The 18,827-nt window shown below is 32.0% G+C and overlaps 1 protein-coding gene across 1 annotated transcript in view; it reads left to right on the top strand.

Moving 5' to 3' along the window:
* The window catches only part of LOC124422089 (UDP-glycosyltransferase UGT5-like), a 42,532-nt gene that overhangs the window by 2,274 nt on the left and 21,431 nt on the right, over positions 1–18,827 (top strand). The window contains exon 2 of the mRNA XM_046958049.1: positions 13,902–14,121. Within this exon, the coding sequence (XP_046814005.1) occupies positions 13,902–14,121 (220 nt within the window). The remainder of the gene's footprint in view (positions 1–13,901; positions 14,122–18,827) is intronic.

Below are 18,827 nucleotides of genomic sequence, written 5' to 3'. Positions count from 1 at the left end.
TCCAACAGGGAAGCATACTTGAATATGTCTTGTACCTTATTTATACTTCAGATATATCAATTTTTAGAAAAATAACTATAGCTATTTGCGTGACGATTGGGCAATTTTTGCCTCCCATGAAGACTAAAAGCTATCAAAAACTTGCAAGAGCATCTTTACATGACATATTTACATGACTTAAAAATTGGAATAAATGAAAATAAACTAAACCATGTGTGATTTTCTTCATATGAAAAAATAGTAATTTCACTATAAATAAATAACTAAATAAGTAAATAAGTTATTCTCCAAAAGGACTCATATACTCAGTTAAATAACTCAATATGATTTTAAACAGAAGATTAAAGTGGGGAAAAACGCATACAAACGAAATCTGTTCAGCTTTAAATAAAAGGTAAACATCAGCTGTACTGGCTGATAGGAAGACATTTTAAATTAAAATTACAAAACGAATTACTAACTGTGAGTTATGGTCTGCAATTCGAATACAGAAATTTTATATATATAGATCTCAAGATTTCAAATCGAGAATCCTTCGCAATGTATATAGTGTCCCATGATACGTTTACAATGACATAATACATAACAATTTGGGAATACTCATAGTTAAATAAGAGATATCAAACTACAGCAAACGTCATATATGACAGTTATCAGAGCATGAAAATCCATTAATTTTAGATTTGTTTTATACTGATATTAATATTAAAAAAATATAGCCCTTTAAATGTGCTAAACAAATTTAGTAATTGATATAATATTAACTTATAACGTTGATCATACACGTCGTATTACATGTAAGTACAAATTCAACAATCCAATGTAATACGTTAAATTATTTAACATGCTACGATATAATTTTAATAAATTTATTTATAATTCCATGGAAGGAGAATTACATAAAATCAATAAAAAAAAAAAAAAAAAATCTGAAGGTATTTATAAATTTAAAGTTGTAAAATTTTGTTTTTCACTGGATAAGAGAATAATCAAGTTTAATGAGTGAATATTAAGTCAATAATTATTTTTACAATTATTTTTCACAAATAATAGTGTATAATTATTTAATATAATAATGATTGCACGATAAAGTATATAGAATTATGTTAGAGTGTGTGTGAAGAAAGAATATTTGTTACTATAATAAACTGTCGATTATTACGATTAAGTCGTTAAATTGTAAAAAAACTGATTTTTCACAATTATAAAAATAATTATATTAATAAACCATGTATTTTTAATCCGTAATCAATATTTACAAATCGAAACAATTCTGAGCTAATTTCGAAAAACATAAAATCTTTTAATCTTTTATATAAATAGATATTTAACTGCATTTTTGTCATACAATTGTGCAAGTCATGCTTAATAAAAAAAGCAACGTTAAGATATATCGACATTGCGTCAGCATAGAATTTTACCTTGAACATTGTATGCTCTTATGTTGTATCTTAAATTAGACAGGTTGCATTGTACAAACATCTTAAAAATAAGCATCTCATTACAAGATTAATTATAGTACAGAAATTTTTGAATAGATATTCACGATTAATGTTTATGAAAACACATAAATTTAGTTTAGAATATCGCAGGTCTTCATGCGTTCCGTCTTTAAAAAAAATGCATCAGGAATGAATATATTTACATGAATGAATATTGAACAATCATTAATTTTTTAATGCATAATCTATTTTCTTTAAATTGCTAAAAATAACATAATATATTTATTAGTTATTAAATAAATGTACTATCGAACAAACGTACTAACGAACAAATGATATTAGTATAAATATTGTTATGAAATTTAATGAAAAACTAAATTGTTGCACATATATTACATTGTACATTAACCTTTTCATGAGTTACGTAAGTACACATATGTGGATGGCAACCCAGACGCTAATTTTTCGTTTTATACTTTTAGCACTTTGTCCAGATATGTATACGTTTCAGTACGTTTTTTTGGACAACAATTAAATGTTTTTCTAATAAAATTACAAATTAGAACCAACATTTCTGTGTTATTGTTTGTTTAAACATTGTTAATGATGATATAAAATCTTTTTTTTGTATACACATAAGTAAAATTTAAAAGAGAGTTAAATTAATAATGATAAACATTAAAATATGTTTTATAATTTCAAAATTAAATGAAATTAAGAATCATCAAGAAAGATTTCATTTGTCATGAAAACTGTCACGTACTCACACGAGGTCCTGTCTTGTCATCGATCGAGAGCACGTGTGCGACTCTTTGTGAACACGTGGTCGATACTTTCTTGGAATTATTGAGAGGAGGAGGAGAAGGAAGAGGGATGAGGGAAGAGGAAAGGAGAAAGACAGATAGACTTTCGACCTCTGACACTCGTTTCAATAACTCGAGACTCCTCGTGGATTCGAAATGCCGAATCTCTGAGATATCCTCTTCTTTCTTTTCTCAACATCTTTTCGATCTCGATCCACGAAACCCCGCGTGAAAATCTGATCGAGGCTTTTTTACGACGGCTGACGGTTTTTATTGCCATACGACGCGTTCGATGATCAACGATCGCACCTGCCGGGCATGCATATCGATTTTTTCGTCTTTTTTTCTATCTCTCACGTTTTCTCTTTCCTTTTCGTGCCTATTCTTCTTCGTCTTTGATCTTTTTTAGATATCACGTTAAATACAATATGTTGTAAAAAATTATTATGTTCAATTAAAAATATTTATTTCCTTTTATTCTCTTATCTAATCGATAAGATGGGTTTGTCTGCGTTAATTGCATTTTGATTATAAGATTGTTGACAACAATATTAATTTTGAGGTTATCATCGATTTTATTTGATAATATAAAATCGATGATATATAAACCGTATATCTTATAAACGGATTGACAGTGTATGTGAAATAAATTCTGTTAAAATTCAATCGGATTGAAAGTAATAGAAGCAGTTATAATTAATATACTGTCAAGTTAAAAATTTGGTTTTTTTAAAGGACTCCTTTAAATATAAAATAATCATTATCATTGATTCAGTTTCGTTATTTTTCGTTATATGTTTGAATAGTATATATAGTATATATATATAGTAAAAAATTAGATATTTGATTACTAAAATATTTCAAAATTCTTTATACGTTTCTATGGTAATTGTATCATAGAATTAAGCGCGATAAACTTATACAAAATTCACATATTGCAAAATTATATAAAAGAAAAAACTGCATACATAAATTAATTTTAAGAGAAATATCTATAGTATATTGGAAGTAAAAAGTAAGTATATTTGAAATAAAAAATAATCTTTACTTGTTATTGCGCTTAACAGGAAATGAAAAAAAATTAAATGAAAAAAATGAATAAATTTTCTTTAGCTTTATCTCTGTCTCAATTTTCCTCATTTTATCGTGAATGGTTCTTTTAATTTAACTATATATTTTTATCCTTGGAATTAGATAATGTAGTTTATTTCAAGACTTTGGGTATAATATGTAATTATAAACTTATAGTTAATGATATATGAATTCGCTGTTAAATCTCTCTTATCTTAGATACCTAAGGTTTAGGTTCTGTAATATTGCGCTAGTTTTACATAACATTGTAATTTTAAAAATCGTTAGAATTCACTCGACAGTGAACTCATGAATAGATAACGACTAGTAGGTCGTATGGATATACGTATGTGTTTGTATTTTATCGAATACATAATCGATTATGTAATCGTATTGGACAGGTCAGGCGTTCGGTACGATTCTATAGAGATAATTATCGAAGTAATGTTTATCTTTGAGCTCTTAGGTTAATTGCTTTTCGAGCTTTCCAATTAGTTGACTTTGCTCTTTTGCCATCAGAGTAAAGCGATCCTTCCGACGTCGTCACTAACTTACGATCAAGTCAGCACGCTGAGGCTGATTAGTGTACGCTAAATTATTCAGAGGAGGAAGAATCATTGCGGGAGTTTCGGTCAGATTGATTGTGTTATTAGATATGAAAAAAAAAAAAACAAAAGAAATCTAAAATATAATTTCAAAATTTTCATTTCAATTTCAGTCATTATATTATGCGTTGACAATAATTATGATATGTGTATATATAATAATAATCATTATGATATGTGTTTCAATAAAATTTTCTTAGACATATTTCATTACACGATGGTATGTTTTGTATAATTTCATATTTTTCTCTATTATGTTATTATTCAATATTTAAATTTTCTTTAGTTGTGTTAGATTGTATACGTACCATCGATCAATCCGCCGGTGACCACTAAACTCAAGGGAATATATCATGTAATATGTGCACGTACGCACTCGATCGCGACGACCACGAAAACATGAGTGATGCAAAGGTGACTTGTTTTTCTATTCGCCTTGTTTTTCGTTCGTTCGTTCATCTGATCACCATTGACTAGTCGAGAGTACTTGTACTGCATGCAGCCTCGATAGTCTCACAAGCTTTTGAAGCAAATTATTTTATGCGTGGATCATACCTTAGATATTTTAGACAGTATATAAAATTTTCTCGAGTGACTACGACAAAAAAAAATTACTCGAACGATTCATACTCATTGCTGTACTAATTTTGTGGAAATTAATATACTCATCTAATAATAATAATAATAATTTCATAACATTTTGTAGATAAAAGATATACAAGGATTTATCATCATATTACATTTCGCTCTTATTAGGAAGTATACTTTTAGTCTTCTATATGTCACAAAAGAAATTTGAAAAATATTTTAAATAAGGTCTTTAAAATCGAATGTCGGCTCGCAGTATCTAGAGTGACCCTCATGTTATTTAACGTTTTAAATTTCTTGCCTTTTATGTTCAAAGGCTTAACGTCGTTGTAAAGATATTGATAATGGTTATAACGTTATGCACGATAATGTCTAAGCACAAAGAGCATGCTTCGTAAATTAACTTCTATATACTTCGTTAACAATTTTTTATCTCACAGTAATATATCGATTACCGTTCTTCAACATTATAGTTTCAATAATGTTATAATAGCAATTTTCTTCGAGGCAAAGTCTCTCTCTCTCTCTCTCTCCATCTCTTTTGCTATCTGTCTTAAAGATTAAACTAATTCATACTAAAGCCTAAAGAAGCACATTATCGATAGAAAGCTAAAATGATATCTTCGATGGTATTAATTTACATAGCAAGTTAGTAAATTGCTATGAAATATCGAAAGCCGCTTTTCAATTGAGATCGATTTGGAAACTTCGATATTCGCCATTCAACCGGGCCTTTCTGGAAGCAGCAAATAGTTTTGAAGCTTCAAAAGCTGCTTGTATGGGCGGGAAGCTTTGAAAGCTTCGAAACCATTTCAGCGAGTGGATTCAACGATTTGATGTGAAGAGGCATATCGATCGTTGTATCGTAGTTTGTCCTTAGAAAAGAATTATTCTTCATGTAAAAGCAACAGCAATACGATCAACGTTTTACCTTTTTTTTTTTTTATATAATTTATACAATATTTGTCAATTGAATATCAAATCGAGAGATGACTGCTTTAATAAGCAAATTAATTATCACGTTTGCATTAATACGAGAAATTGTTCTACTGCCGAATATCGGCAATTTGTTTTTTTTAAAAGTAGCCTTACGCTTTCATCATTGGAAATACGTACACACACACACACGCACATCCACACGCACGCAAGCACGCATGTGTATACATGTAGGTATGTATGTATATACCTAAACGATTCGATTTCTCTTGCGTAATTGTTTAAGTATAGTATTGGCTCTTTCATTCATTTAGACTAAATATTGCCAATATGGATGAATTATTCATTGAAAAAGGTTATCCAATCGAATGCATATAAATTATTCGTATTATCGTCGATTAACTAACATGAATGAAATGAAATTATATTAGAATCTGAGTTTGAAAAGTATAAGAAAAAACATTTGTTAGATAGTAATAAAAACTATTTTATTTATAACGGAAGAAGTAAAACAGATTGAAAGTGATAAGTTGGGTCGCTTCCTCGTCATAGTTAATATTATTTCAATCTAAATTTATTATTTTGTGCTCCTTTCTGTAGTTTAAAGCCATATCAGTGTTAGCGTATGTGCGGAAAGTTCTTGAGCTACTTATGAATTTTCTCTCTCTTTCTCTTTCTTGTTTTTTTTTCTAATTATTTATTTGACATTTTGTTTATTTCTTTGGAAAGTAATAATTAATAAAATAGTATTAGTACTCTCCTAATTAGTCATTCTATTCTATTCTATTCATGAGTTTTTTCAAATAATTATTAATCCAATAATATACAAATATTAATAGAACAGTATAAGTTTATAATTATTATTTTGTTTGAGATTATTTTTGAAATATAAGAGAGTAAAAAAAATGTATTCAAATAAACAAGCAAAAAAAGAAAATCAATAAGGATACATTTTAAAGGAATCAGGAAATATTCGAATGTAGTGATCATAGTTTGAAACGTAGAGAACTTTCTGTGAGAGATAAATCGTGCAGATTCACATATACTAACACTTTTATTTTTCATGAATAGGACAAGAGTAAAGAGTAATTTTAATGGCAATGCCACAACCGTTGCAATGGTTTCTATTTTAAAAGTAACGGTCTGTGAAAGCAACATTTTGGTTTACCGTTTCTAATCTTGGCAGTATGTATTTTGTATATATGTTACATATGTACATAAATGTGTACATATTACCTATGTGTACTTAATAGATGTTTTGAGTTAAATTATATCAAAATAACTTTATATTTATACGAATTATCATTATATAAACCTTTTCTATTAATCTATTATATCATCATATAATTTTATTAATATTTAACACAATCAAGTATATTTATTTTATAGATTTTTTCGCGAGAAAATTAATTGATAGTTCATATCCGAAGCTTAATGTTTGTTAAGTATATTAGTATAAATTATACTAGTTTCACAAGATTTAATTGTTTTCTTTACATACGAACAAAATTATATAGAGAGTTAATTTTCATCATAAAAGAAATTGGAAAGATGATTAGGTATCTTTCGAAAAGGGGGATCGAATTCGTTAAGGATTCAGTATAGCGAATCGCTTTTCTTTCTCTTTCTTTTTTTCTCATCATCAGGATCATCTCCCAAGAGTCAACGGATCAGACCTCCTCGAATATGTAAAAACGACTCAAAGGATCCATTTCTTTTTACCCTCTCTCGATGAACGGTTCTCGGCCAAACTCGACCTTTCTCTCTTTGTCTATATTCTTTCTTCCTCTCTCTCTTTCTCTCTCTCTCTCTCTCTCTCTTTCTCTACTTCGATTTTCTTTTTTTCTTTTTATCTTTTATACTCACTCGACTCCTCTCGTTCGATAGCGACGCGTCTCGAGTACTTCGGCAGTTCCTCGCAAAAACGGAATGGTGGCTCTAAAGAGAAAAAGAAAAGGGAAAGGAAGAGGGGAAAGAGTGGAGGAAGGAAAGGAGATCGAGATGGTATGGGAGGCCGAGGGACCGCGAGAATTTTCGCGTAAGCAGTTTTGCAGCTCGGCCTCTGTCGAGTGAAACGACTTTAATTAGGCAACTCGCTAACGACCCGCTGGCAACATAAATCACCGTTAAACCTTCCCAACGACGAAGCTTTTCCTCCATCTCCTTACTTTCTCCATTTCCCTCTCTTTCCTTCCCTTTTTTTCTTTTTCCTCAACTTTTCTTCGTTTTTCTTTGACACTTCTCTTTTTTCCTTCTTTTATTGTTTTTTATTTCAGAATACAATTCTCTTATTTACGTTCACATCTCTCCGTTTTCTTTTTTTTCTCATTTTCTCATTTTTTTTTTCATTTGGACATTTACCAGGATTTTGAAAATCGATCAGGGTGCAAAGCTAGCACGCATTGACAGACGCATGAAATGCGTATTTTGCATCCTATCGCAAACCAATGGCACGTGAGGCTCGAAAATTGTTGCATGTATGGGAAGATTGCGAATGTAAAAACATTAGTTAATATTTAGGGTATGTTGTAGAGTATGTTGTTTTCGGTAGTGATCGATATAAAGAATGATTCATAGATTAAGTTTTATTGTATTAATTTTATAAAGGAGATTAATAAATATATTTAATTTTATTACAAAATGTATTATTAATTTTATATAATCTATAAACTATCATAATATGAAATATTTCAATTACGTTATGAAAATATTTTTCTTATTATTTTTATATATTATATTTTTATTCATCATAAATTTAAATATATTGTTATAGTTATATATATAAATCTGAGAAAAATATGGTTTTAATCGAGAATAAGCTAGATTAATTTTACGAACGCAGCGCATAAATACGTGTTATTTTATTCCAACGTGAATAATAATCTATTACAATAGCATTCCTGTTAGAAAAACATTTTTTTTTATTATCTTTTCATTTACTGTTACCTGGTCCGTGCATAATTGGGACTATAAAACGCTTTCTGAATGTTCGAGACCTTAAACTAATTTTACTTATTCTACACAATAGATTTATTATGTGCAATTAGGTTAAACGAAATAATACATTGACATCCACCGAAGACGTTTCTGAGCATTTACAGTAAACATTTGTCATATATAATATAAAGATAATGTTTAATGCCATATTAGTATAGGATCCAAAGCACTTTCATTTTTACTATTTAACGCCTGCAACATTTCCTTGAACTATATCCTTAAGGGAGGCGAAATATTTTCTAAAGCAATATCATTTATATTTTTAGGATTTAAACCACTCACGCAAAACGCAAGACATTCAATCTAGAACATTATCTTATTCATTTTTAGTCGAAAACAAACACACGATAGTCAACTATAAAAATCTCAAATGATATACACGTATTATCTTTCGACCTTCGAGGTGTCTAGCAGAAAAATCATATTACTTTTATGAACATCATGTAATACATACCATATATCGCGTTACATCAAGAATCCCAGCAACCAACTTATCTGTCGTGAACATTAATACATTGTTATTTGTTATTGAACTTGACGAAATCTATTATATTACGTTAGTTGTCGTATGCACTTCTTCGGATTTAATGTAACAGAATACTCATTAATTTACGAAAACTCAGTATGCGTCAGTCTGTCGCGAAATCCTTAAACTAATTACTATAAATCCAAACATTTTGTAATAAATACAAAACTTATAAAAACGTGATATGTCGAAATATTTTCTTTTTTTTCTATTTCTTTAGATAATGTATAAATTCGTAATATTAATAACTATACGAATTTAATTCGTATTAGATGCGTTACATTTGAACGGAAAAAAAATGGAAAACACATCGATAATAATTATTAAGAGAGTTTCTTAATTCGCGATGAGAATCGTCGAAGGAAAATATAGTAACGAGTAAGTGTTTCGATGTCTTCCATGTTCCGACCACTCAAGTAGTCGTTTTTCTTTGAAAACTGCAACGTGAAAGATTTAATATCGGTCGAGCGAGGGAGTCTACACTTTTCCTCGAAGTTCGGCTCGCCTTCTATTTTCCTTGCAAATTACTTTTCCAACGAAACATCTACATCCGTTTTCCTCTCTCTCTCTCTCTTTCTCTCTCTCTCTCTTTCTCTCTCTCTCTTTCTTGATTTATCTTCGTCCGGTAGCTTAATACTTCTCTCTCTCTCTCTCTCTTTCTCGTTGCTATGAAACGTTCCGGAGATTGGATGGTCACATACGCGATCCTCAATTTTCCTTGTATCGATCGATACGGCAACCGTCGATCTATTACCGGAAATTCTAATTAATAGAACGTCGTTACAAAGACGATCGAACGTAGGTAACAAAGAGAAACTCGAGAAACTTGAAAACAATTACGTCATTACCGAAGACGATAATAGCGATAAATTATTATATAAGATAAAATACTTATTTCTTATGTTCGTAAGTATATCGATACACATGGATCAATTTTTAACATGTTTCTTTATTTGTTTTTCTTTCATTTGTCGTAACGATTATTCTTATCGTTTATACGATCGTGATTGTTATTATAAAATTGTTTAACGGAGATTGGTCAACGTAGAAAGTAAAACGATAATGTGATATCGGCAATGTAAGACAAAATGAAGTTTAAAGGAGTGGACGAATAAATGAAAATCGTTCTCCATAAAATCTACCATTTCCTGGGAATGTGTTTTCAGAACGTTTGTCGCAGTACTTTCTGTTGGTAGGAACGTAAAATTTCATATCGCAGCGTGTCACGTTAAGCGACTAACACATAAGAGAGTTCTCGTTTGTTCACCAGTATTTATGTCGTTTCACATAAACGACTTCTAATGTTCTCTCGTTACTTTTCCCTATTTATTTTTATTTTTTATTTTTATTTCTTTTTGTTCTTTTTCATTTATTTTTCTTTTGCATCTTTTAGAACTTTTAAACTATCAGATTTGTTCACACCAATGCACATTCGATCGATCGATGAACATAGTCTTATCGGAAACGGACCGTACCCTTCATTGCTTTGAGAATGGTTATCCACCCTTCTCTTTTTCGATAAACCGCATACTTATCTCGCTAGAGGCTGTTTCGAATATCAAATGAAGGCTGATATCTTTCGACGGGCTATGGTTAAACGCAACGATACAATTTTCTTGATAAGAAATTTCGTTTGGTTTCTTCCACGATCAGATTATTTTTAAATTTAATTAAGACAGTTTCTTAACTATTTTTCTCATAGAAATTACATTTTAAATCCTTTGTATATCTCATGCATTATATATGCTTAAGAGCATATTTCGCTCTTAAGCAAGTTTACAATTTTTTGTCCTATGCTTGTTTATGATCATTATTTGTTATGAATAAGAAAAATTCTGAAAATTAATAGACTGTCCATTAAAACATTTTGTTATATAAATTAAGTTATAGACGTCTTTAGAACAAAAATAAAGAGAATTCTGACTTTCGTTGAATCATTCGTTAAATATATTTCTTTTTAAACGTTACTATTTATACAGATGTGTATCTGCGAAGAGTTGATCGCATATGAAGTTAGAAAAAAATTAGCTTTAATTTTCAATGAGAAAGCGACGTCGACTTGAGTTTCGGAAGCTCTCAATGCTTCGAAACACGAAGAAACATTTAAGTGGAGCTGATGTAGAGACGGTAATCGCTTTACGAGTCTCGATCGCTTCGCTCTGACTTCGAGTTGCCTCTATTGGGAACGGAGTGAAAATATTGTCGATGCTGTACCTTGTGAAACGTCTATCGTGAAGAGTGATAGAATTTTCAGGCGCATCCACCTCTGCTTCCGCGTGTCTTCTAACTTTTCTGAAGCAATGTAACTGATACGAAGGAGCACAGACTACATAACAAAAGAATTCAGAATATATTCGAGTTTTCGTAAAAATTTTACAACGAGACATTGGAACAAAGCTCCCAACAAGGAAATGGAAATATGGAATAATTAATTAGATGTATTCTTCTTGGATGAAATTCAACCAGAGAAGATACTTACAAAAATTAACCCTTTCGGTGATAAAACGATTACAACGCATTGAAATTCTGTAAGGAAAAAATTTATAATTTCGTACAAAAAGATTAGATCTATCGTAATTATTATTCACTTATCAAAGGGTTACAAAAAACTATTCAAGACAATGTAATAAATTTTCGGTTGATTCGTAAATAAAGATTCCTTTACTGTAATAAACTTCTTATTCATATTTATTTAATTACATTATACGTATTACTTCCATAAATTATTTTCGTTATTTTTGCTTCGATTGGTATGCCAGAAAAACTTGTGTTTTCTGATTTACAATTTTTTGTCGAAAATATCGATGGTGAAAATAATCGTGTCGGGAGCAGAGGTGACAGAAATTGAAAAAAAAAGAGAGCGAGAAAGAGAGAAAAAGAAAGAGAAAGAGTCAGAGAGAAAGAGAGAGAGAGAGAGAGGAAGAGAGAAAGAAAAAGTAAAAGAAGAAGCAAAATGGGGAAAAAATCGAACGTGCCGAGGGTTTGTGCCGAGAGAGGAGCGCACGCGACTTCGATGCCGAAGCGTAAAATCTCGCTCAAATCGTGCGCGTACGTACGCCCGATTTTTCGTCTTCTCGCCTCGGTGCTGTCGACTCGTCGGCAAAAATTCAGACCGATCGCTGGATGGTAGATGGATAGATGGATATCTCCCATTCGTATTCTATTTTCCTCTCTCTCTCTCTCTCTCTCTTTTTTTCTCTCTCTCTCTCTCTCTCTTTTTTCTTTCTCTCTTTTCGATACGTACATACATACATAGATATATGCGATTGATGGAAGAACGACTACGCCTAGCTTACCTATCGTGAACGACAAAGAGAGATGCTTTTTCTATTATAGGAGAGGTTTTTTTCTATTATAGGAATATCTATGTGTACATGGAATATAATAGAGGGTTAAAAATATTGCGTAATTAATTTTATTTAAATTTAAAATTTACGAAAGGTGAAAATGAAAAATTATCCGTAAGTGCGTTACTGAAATTTGAATGGATGTTTTTTTTGTAAGTTATTCGAAGTAACAAACATTTGTCAAAGTTTCTCAACAGCGGAAATTTGTGAAAAAAGAAAAAAAGAAAAAAAAAGAAAAAGAGAAAAAACAATCTCTGTTTTTTCTATTTTTTTTTACTCACACATTGTACGATTTATCCCGCACATCTACGTCTACCTCTACAATGTATTTTATATGTATATATATATATCTATATATATATATCTATATATATATATAGATGGTAAATAGGTAGAGCAAAAAGGAAGAGATGTAATGCAAACCGGCACGTACATTTCTATCCAGAAGGATAGAAGTGTGATGGGGGTTGAAGAGTGAATGTAGGTTGGAAAAAGAGAAAAAAGAAGGGCTGCCGTGCCGCGGTAATGGAATTTGACATTAGGATCGACGCTGGAGGTGGCATTCTGTGTCGAATAGGAGGGTGTGTCGCCTATCCTTTTTCATCATCAACGCTTTAAGAAGTATGTATGTGTAAGAGAAAGAGAAAGAGAAAGAGAAAGAGAAAGAGAAAGAGAGAGAGAGAGAGAGAGAGATCGAAAGAAAGAATAAGGTGGTACTGTCGTCGACGATAAGCGACTCGGCAACGATTTTTCCATCGAATTTTGCGATTACACGATGTGCTTTGCTCTTCGCCTAGAAGAAGGCCTCTAATGTGTCGATCGATTTCTCATCGCTACTTGCTTTCGAATCGTGTTGAGATTCTTCTCTCTCTCTCTCTCTCTCTCTCTCTCTCTCTCTCTTTCTCTTTCTTTCTTTCTATCCATGTCTTCTTTTCTTATATTTTTTCAGTATACTTCGATCGTCTTCCTTGCTTTGATATCATGAACGAATTTCATCGGTTTGTGTCTCTTTCCTAGACTTTATGCTTCGCTTGCTTTTACATCGTTCTTGCTCGATCGACTCGGAATTATTTTTTCTGCCTTCCGGGGAAATCGGTTGGAATGGTTTTAAGGGAGGAAAAAATTGAAAAGAGTAGATGGAGAAGTTAGTCGTTTCTCTTTTTATTTTCAAGTCGATGCGATAACATTATAATCCTATTAACATAGAATTTAAAACAAGATAATTAAAAAAGATTTTAACTTTTTTATCATCAACATTTACTTATTAAGCAGGATTGTAACGAAAATGCTTAATAGTGATCCAATTATTGAATTTATTAAAAAGTTCTTTTCGTATTGGATGAGATTATATTTTCCAAGGACGAGTCCTTTTTATCATAAAGAAATTCAAAAGCTTTTGATCAATATCGGACGAAGTTATTCATATTAAAGAAAATGTCATTGTCAATTAAACATTAATGACCATCATGGAGATGTATTATCTTTTGTTATTTACTTGAAAAAAAACAGGAAGAATTTTACAATAGATATTATATTTTATATCGATCCATATAATTTTATTAATTATTTCGCAAATGTTTTTTCAGATCATCCGAACGTAAAAGCATATGTGGGTCATGCTGGTTTGTTGGGTCTCACGGAGGCTGTGTACGCAGCTGTCCCAATGGTTCTCATACCGATGTACGGTGATCAGTATATAAATGCTGTGACTGCAGAGTATAGAGGTGTATCTATATTACTCGAATACGAGGAAATAAACGAGGACATTTTCAGGCATGCTTTAGACGAGATTTTCAATAACACCAGGTATGTTATCTAGGTAGTCTTCTTCATCTCTTTCAACCGTGACCGGCGTATCGTTAGTTCGCCAATTTTCTCCCTCTCTCTTTTTTCTTTTTTTTTGCAAAAGATATCGGTTCCGAGTTGAAGTTTCGCGTTGCTATCTGCTCTTTCCTTTTTTCTCTCTCTCCTCTCTCTCTTTCCCTTTTCCAGCATCATAGCACAGGATTTAGAAAGAAGAGGAAAAAAAGACGATAGGAAGAGGGGAAAATCGTATAATCTGGCCGGATATTCGCTCCGTTGAATATCTCACGAGCTGTCCGGACGCTAGGATATGCGGGAAGTGCATCGTCGTTGCCGTACCGGCGCACCGTTAATCCGTAACGCGGTTCACTGCCGCTTCTACCCTTTCTTCTAGCTTGCTCGTTTTTTGACGCTACGTTTCCTCCATCCCTTCTCTCTCTCTCTCTCTCTCTCTCTCTCTTTCTATTTCTCTCTCTCTTCTTAACAATGATTTTCTCTTTTTTCATTCCGTCAACTTTTTACCAACTCTTATCCCGTCAAGCGGGAATTGCGAATAATAATACCGGTATCATACTTATTGTTAGAACCGATAAGACTTTTAATACTCGTAGAATTACGATTTTAATTAAAATGACATTTACTCGATCGCAGAAAAGATATCTGGCATTAATAATTATAATAATTAGAATACGTGTCTTGAGAGTAATGTGATTGAATGGATTAATAGAAATTTTGTAGAAATAGAATTTCTTTACTCGTTTCTAATTGGTGTTTTTAGTTATTGAGATAAAGCTATCGGAGTTTAAATGTTGGATTAAGAAAGATTATCTGCGAAGGAAAAGGTTACTGGACGAGTTAGAAAGAGACGGGATAACTTTTAAAAAGCTTTTGTTTGTTTTAATGGTAGAAATGTGGTTTAGAGATGTTCTGGAATAACAATTTGTTATTTTGTTGCAACAATAATAGCAGAAGATATAACAATTCTAATGAAAATGTTGAAATTTATAGATTAGTTATAGTTATAAATAATAATAATAGTAATAATAATAAGGGAAGCATTACAAAAAAGTGAGAGAGGATTGTAGAATGGAATGTAACGATGAATATCTGACAAAAAAGAAACTATCAATTTTATTCATTATAAGAGAGAAGAATGTTATTAAAATATAACAGTTAGACTAGATACTTTAATTTGATTCGATTTACGTGTTTCGTAATTACCGTGGAATTTATTTTTTATATTTTTCTATGAGTGCAATCACTTTGCGAGTAACTTTATACAGAAAATTCGTTGTATCAAGAAAGCAGCATAAAATTCATCCATCAGTTTTCCCATCTCATTCATTTTTGGAAACGACAAATAGGTCGTAAAATTTTTCGGTAAAATCGAGTAAAATTTTCAAGGAAACGTTTATGGATCTATCGATTAAGCAATAGCGATCATTCTCGATCAGTGAATAAATACGAGGGAGTGAAAATGGATACGGGTGGATGAGGACAGGGGTGAGAGTGGAGTGGGAGTGGGTGGGAGAAGAGGAGTTATGGAATGCGAAACACGCTCCTCGAGCTTACGCACGTGTGCGCGCATGCGTACATACGTGTCCCTTTATCCCTACGTAGGTATGTGTATGGTAGGTATTACCCGGCGAGTCGCATGGGAAATTTGGCGTGTGCTAAATGTTTCACGGTACGAATCAACGGTACCGCGGTATGCCGATGACGACGACGAACCAACGTGAAATTAAACGTTAAATTATTCAATGGTGAACCGCGAATAACTTGTCGACCGGGTCATCTCTCTCTCTCTTTCTCTCTCTCTCTCTCTCTCTCTTTCTCTCTCTCTCTCTCTCTCTCTTTCTCTCTCTCTTTCTCTCTCTTACTCTTTCACTCTGTCGAAGCGGCAGTGGTTGAGTTTCTGCGCGGTTTCTGACTCCTGTCTTTCTTCTGACCAACATCGTCGACGATAATCCATGCAAAACCACGACAAACTCGCTAAACCATTTTCATGCATTAATTTGAAGAGGGGAAAAAGAATAGGGACGGATAACTCGATCATCAGACTTTAAATCATTTATTTTTCAACGTTCATTTATAAACACGGATTAAGATTCACGAAAAGTGGATAGAGAAAGAAGGAGAGAATAATGTTTTTCCCTTTTTTGAAACTTCTTTCATAAATGTAAAAAGCATTAATTAGCTAATTTATTTTTTAATGAATCTCACCTCATGTATAAATGCTATTAATCGTGTATTACCGATGACTTTGAAAAGTGATTAAATATAAATTTTAATCGGTAAACTGTACGCTCATTCAATAAACCGCAATGGTAGGTGATTAAATTGTTTCAACAATTTTATTCAAAAAAGAAAAAAAAAAAAAGAAAAGAAAAGTAAAAAAGAGAAAACAAAAAGAGAAAAGCAAACAAAATGTATCAGTCGATCGACGAAATAATTAATAATTTCGTAATCAATGATAACCGAATAATTTTCTCCTATTCCTTAGTACTGATTGTTTTTCCTAGAGTCATACGTTTTATCAGAAACATGCCTAAATTGGTTAATAAATCTCAAGTTTTTGTGTCTCACTTTTCATCGAGTTAGTTTTCGAGTTAACGATGAAAGTAGAAAATGGAAGCTCGTGTACGCCACATGATAACGCCTTTCGACGGAGTAATAATAGGAAGAAGAAAAAGAGAATGAATGAGAAAGAGAGAGAAAGAGAGAGAGAGAGACAGAGAGAGAGAGAGAGGGAAAGAGAAATAGATAAAGAGCGAAATGTACAATATACACCGTTTGCAGACGCGACTCTCTCGTTTCTATGTCGTCGTACGAGAGGCTGATCCGTATCACGCTAATTAGCAGGGCGATTTACGAGAGCCGTCCTTGTATTTTAAGCGTACTCAACTAACGTTCCGCGACTACCGGTCGAGATAATACCCTCGTTAAAACGGTGTCCCGCGTAACTGTACATACCCATGTATGTACGTTAAATATTAATTTTATTTCTAAACAAATTTCATTTGCACCTGTTACCGATGCCGGTTGGTCGTTGCTGCTAGCCAAGCTGCTAGACGACAATCATGCGAAATTCTACTGACTCCATGGGAGTTTCTCCTTAACGTTCAAATAATGAAGACACGTTACATTTTACGTCGCGTAATGTAATGTCGCGTAGGTGTCGCGTAATCATGTCGAGGCTAATTAACAAATCTGAGATATAATGAGATAGAAAGGGAAGAAGAAGAAGGAGGAGGATGAGGTGAAGGAGAAGAAGGAAGAGCAGGAAGAGGAAAAGAGAGAGAAAGAGATAGAACGAGCTTTAGTTTTTTTTGCAAGTGACGTTAGCAAAGCATGATACTTGATTAGAAGTGTTCTTTCTCCTTGAAAAAGAATTAAGGCTAACGAATAATGCAAAAAAGCTCGCTGGACCTGACTAACGTGCTATCTAAAACACAAACGAGATCCGAATGAGATATTAGAATCGTCTATCTCTCTTTTCATAGTCCGAGCCCTTAACTCTTTCTGGTTTACATTGTTTTTGATATTTCGATCTAAGAAAAATTTTTTCTTCAGATTTATTAAGATAACTTTGAGGGAGATGGTCATGAATTTGAAAATACATATTATAATTTCGATCGTATAATTAATAACATAACTTTTTCTTTTTAAATAACTTCTTCGTTAATTAATTTCTTAATTAATTTTAATTCAGATTGGAATTAATTTAGACTACTTTTATTTAATACATTCAAATATATAATGAACGATAATTGATTTTCTGTTTTTTGAAATAAAAATTCATGCGTGGCAGTTATTTATTTAGCGTTATATTGACTATTATGCAATAATAAATGACGGACATGAATATAAGGTAATTGAATGAATATAAGATAGTAATTTATTCTTTCTCCATTTCGTCGAAAAATATCGTAAGATTTTTCTGTTGATATCAAACATTTTATTTTGATGTTTCGGTATCGAATAATTAAATGTTTTATTAATAATGAAAGATAATATTAAAATATCAGTATTGATCCGAACGTTTTCTCGCAACATGACTTCTCTTCCCTTTCTTGCTCTTTTTCTCGTTCTCTTAATAAAGGTAGTAAATGAATTGTAATAAATACAGTGTGAATTTACGATTGAATATCTTGAATTTTCGACGAATACGCTTGAATGTACATATTACTAGGAATGTCATACGCGCAGCTGTTCTAATATGAATAACTCGCTCGTTAAATGTTCTAGCCTAAGCAGACGCACATTTTCGCTCATGAGGCGTCTAGAATTATGCGAACTCTCTCTCTCTCTCTCTCTCTCTCTTTTTCTCTTTCTCTCTCTCTCTCTTTCTTTCGTCCTATCTAACGAATATGGGTCATGCTTATAAACATTTTACTATTTACTTTTTACTTTTTCTCTCTTTTTCTCTTTCTCTCTCTCTCTCTCTCTCTCTCTCTCTCTCTTTCTCTCGCTGTTATCTTTCTCTTCTCTTTTTCGACAAGCGCGAATTTCGGGCGTTAAAAACAGCGTATAATGAAAGGGATATTCTCGTATTTAATTACACAGGGTAATATTTTTAACGACGTCGCGGATTCCCCTTTCGGTCTCTCGTTTTCTTTACCATTCTTACGGGGAATGGCGAAACACTTCCGAATCTAATTAAAAGTGATTTGCAGCGTGCCCACGACATAGGGACCTACTCCTCTCTC

Source organism: Vespa crabro, chromosome 2 (genome assembly GCF_910589235.1).
Source record: "Vespa crabro chromosome 2, iyVesCrab1.2, whole genome shotgun sequence".
In the NCBI taxonomy this organism is placed as follows: domain Eukaryota; kingdom Metazoa; phylum Arthropoda; class Insecta; order Hymenoptera; family Vespidae; genus Vespa; species Vespa crabro.
This window is presented reverse-complemented; position numbering and strand designations above follow the sequence as displayed.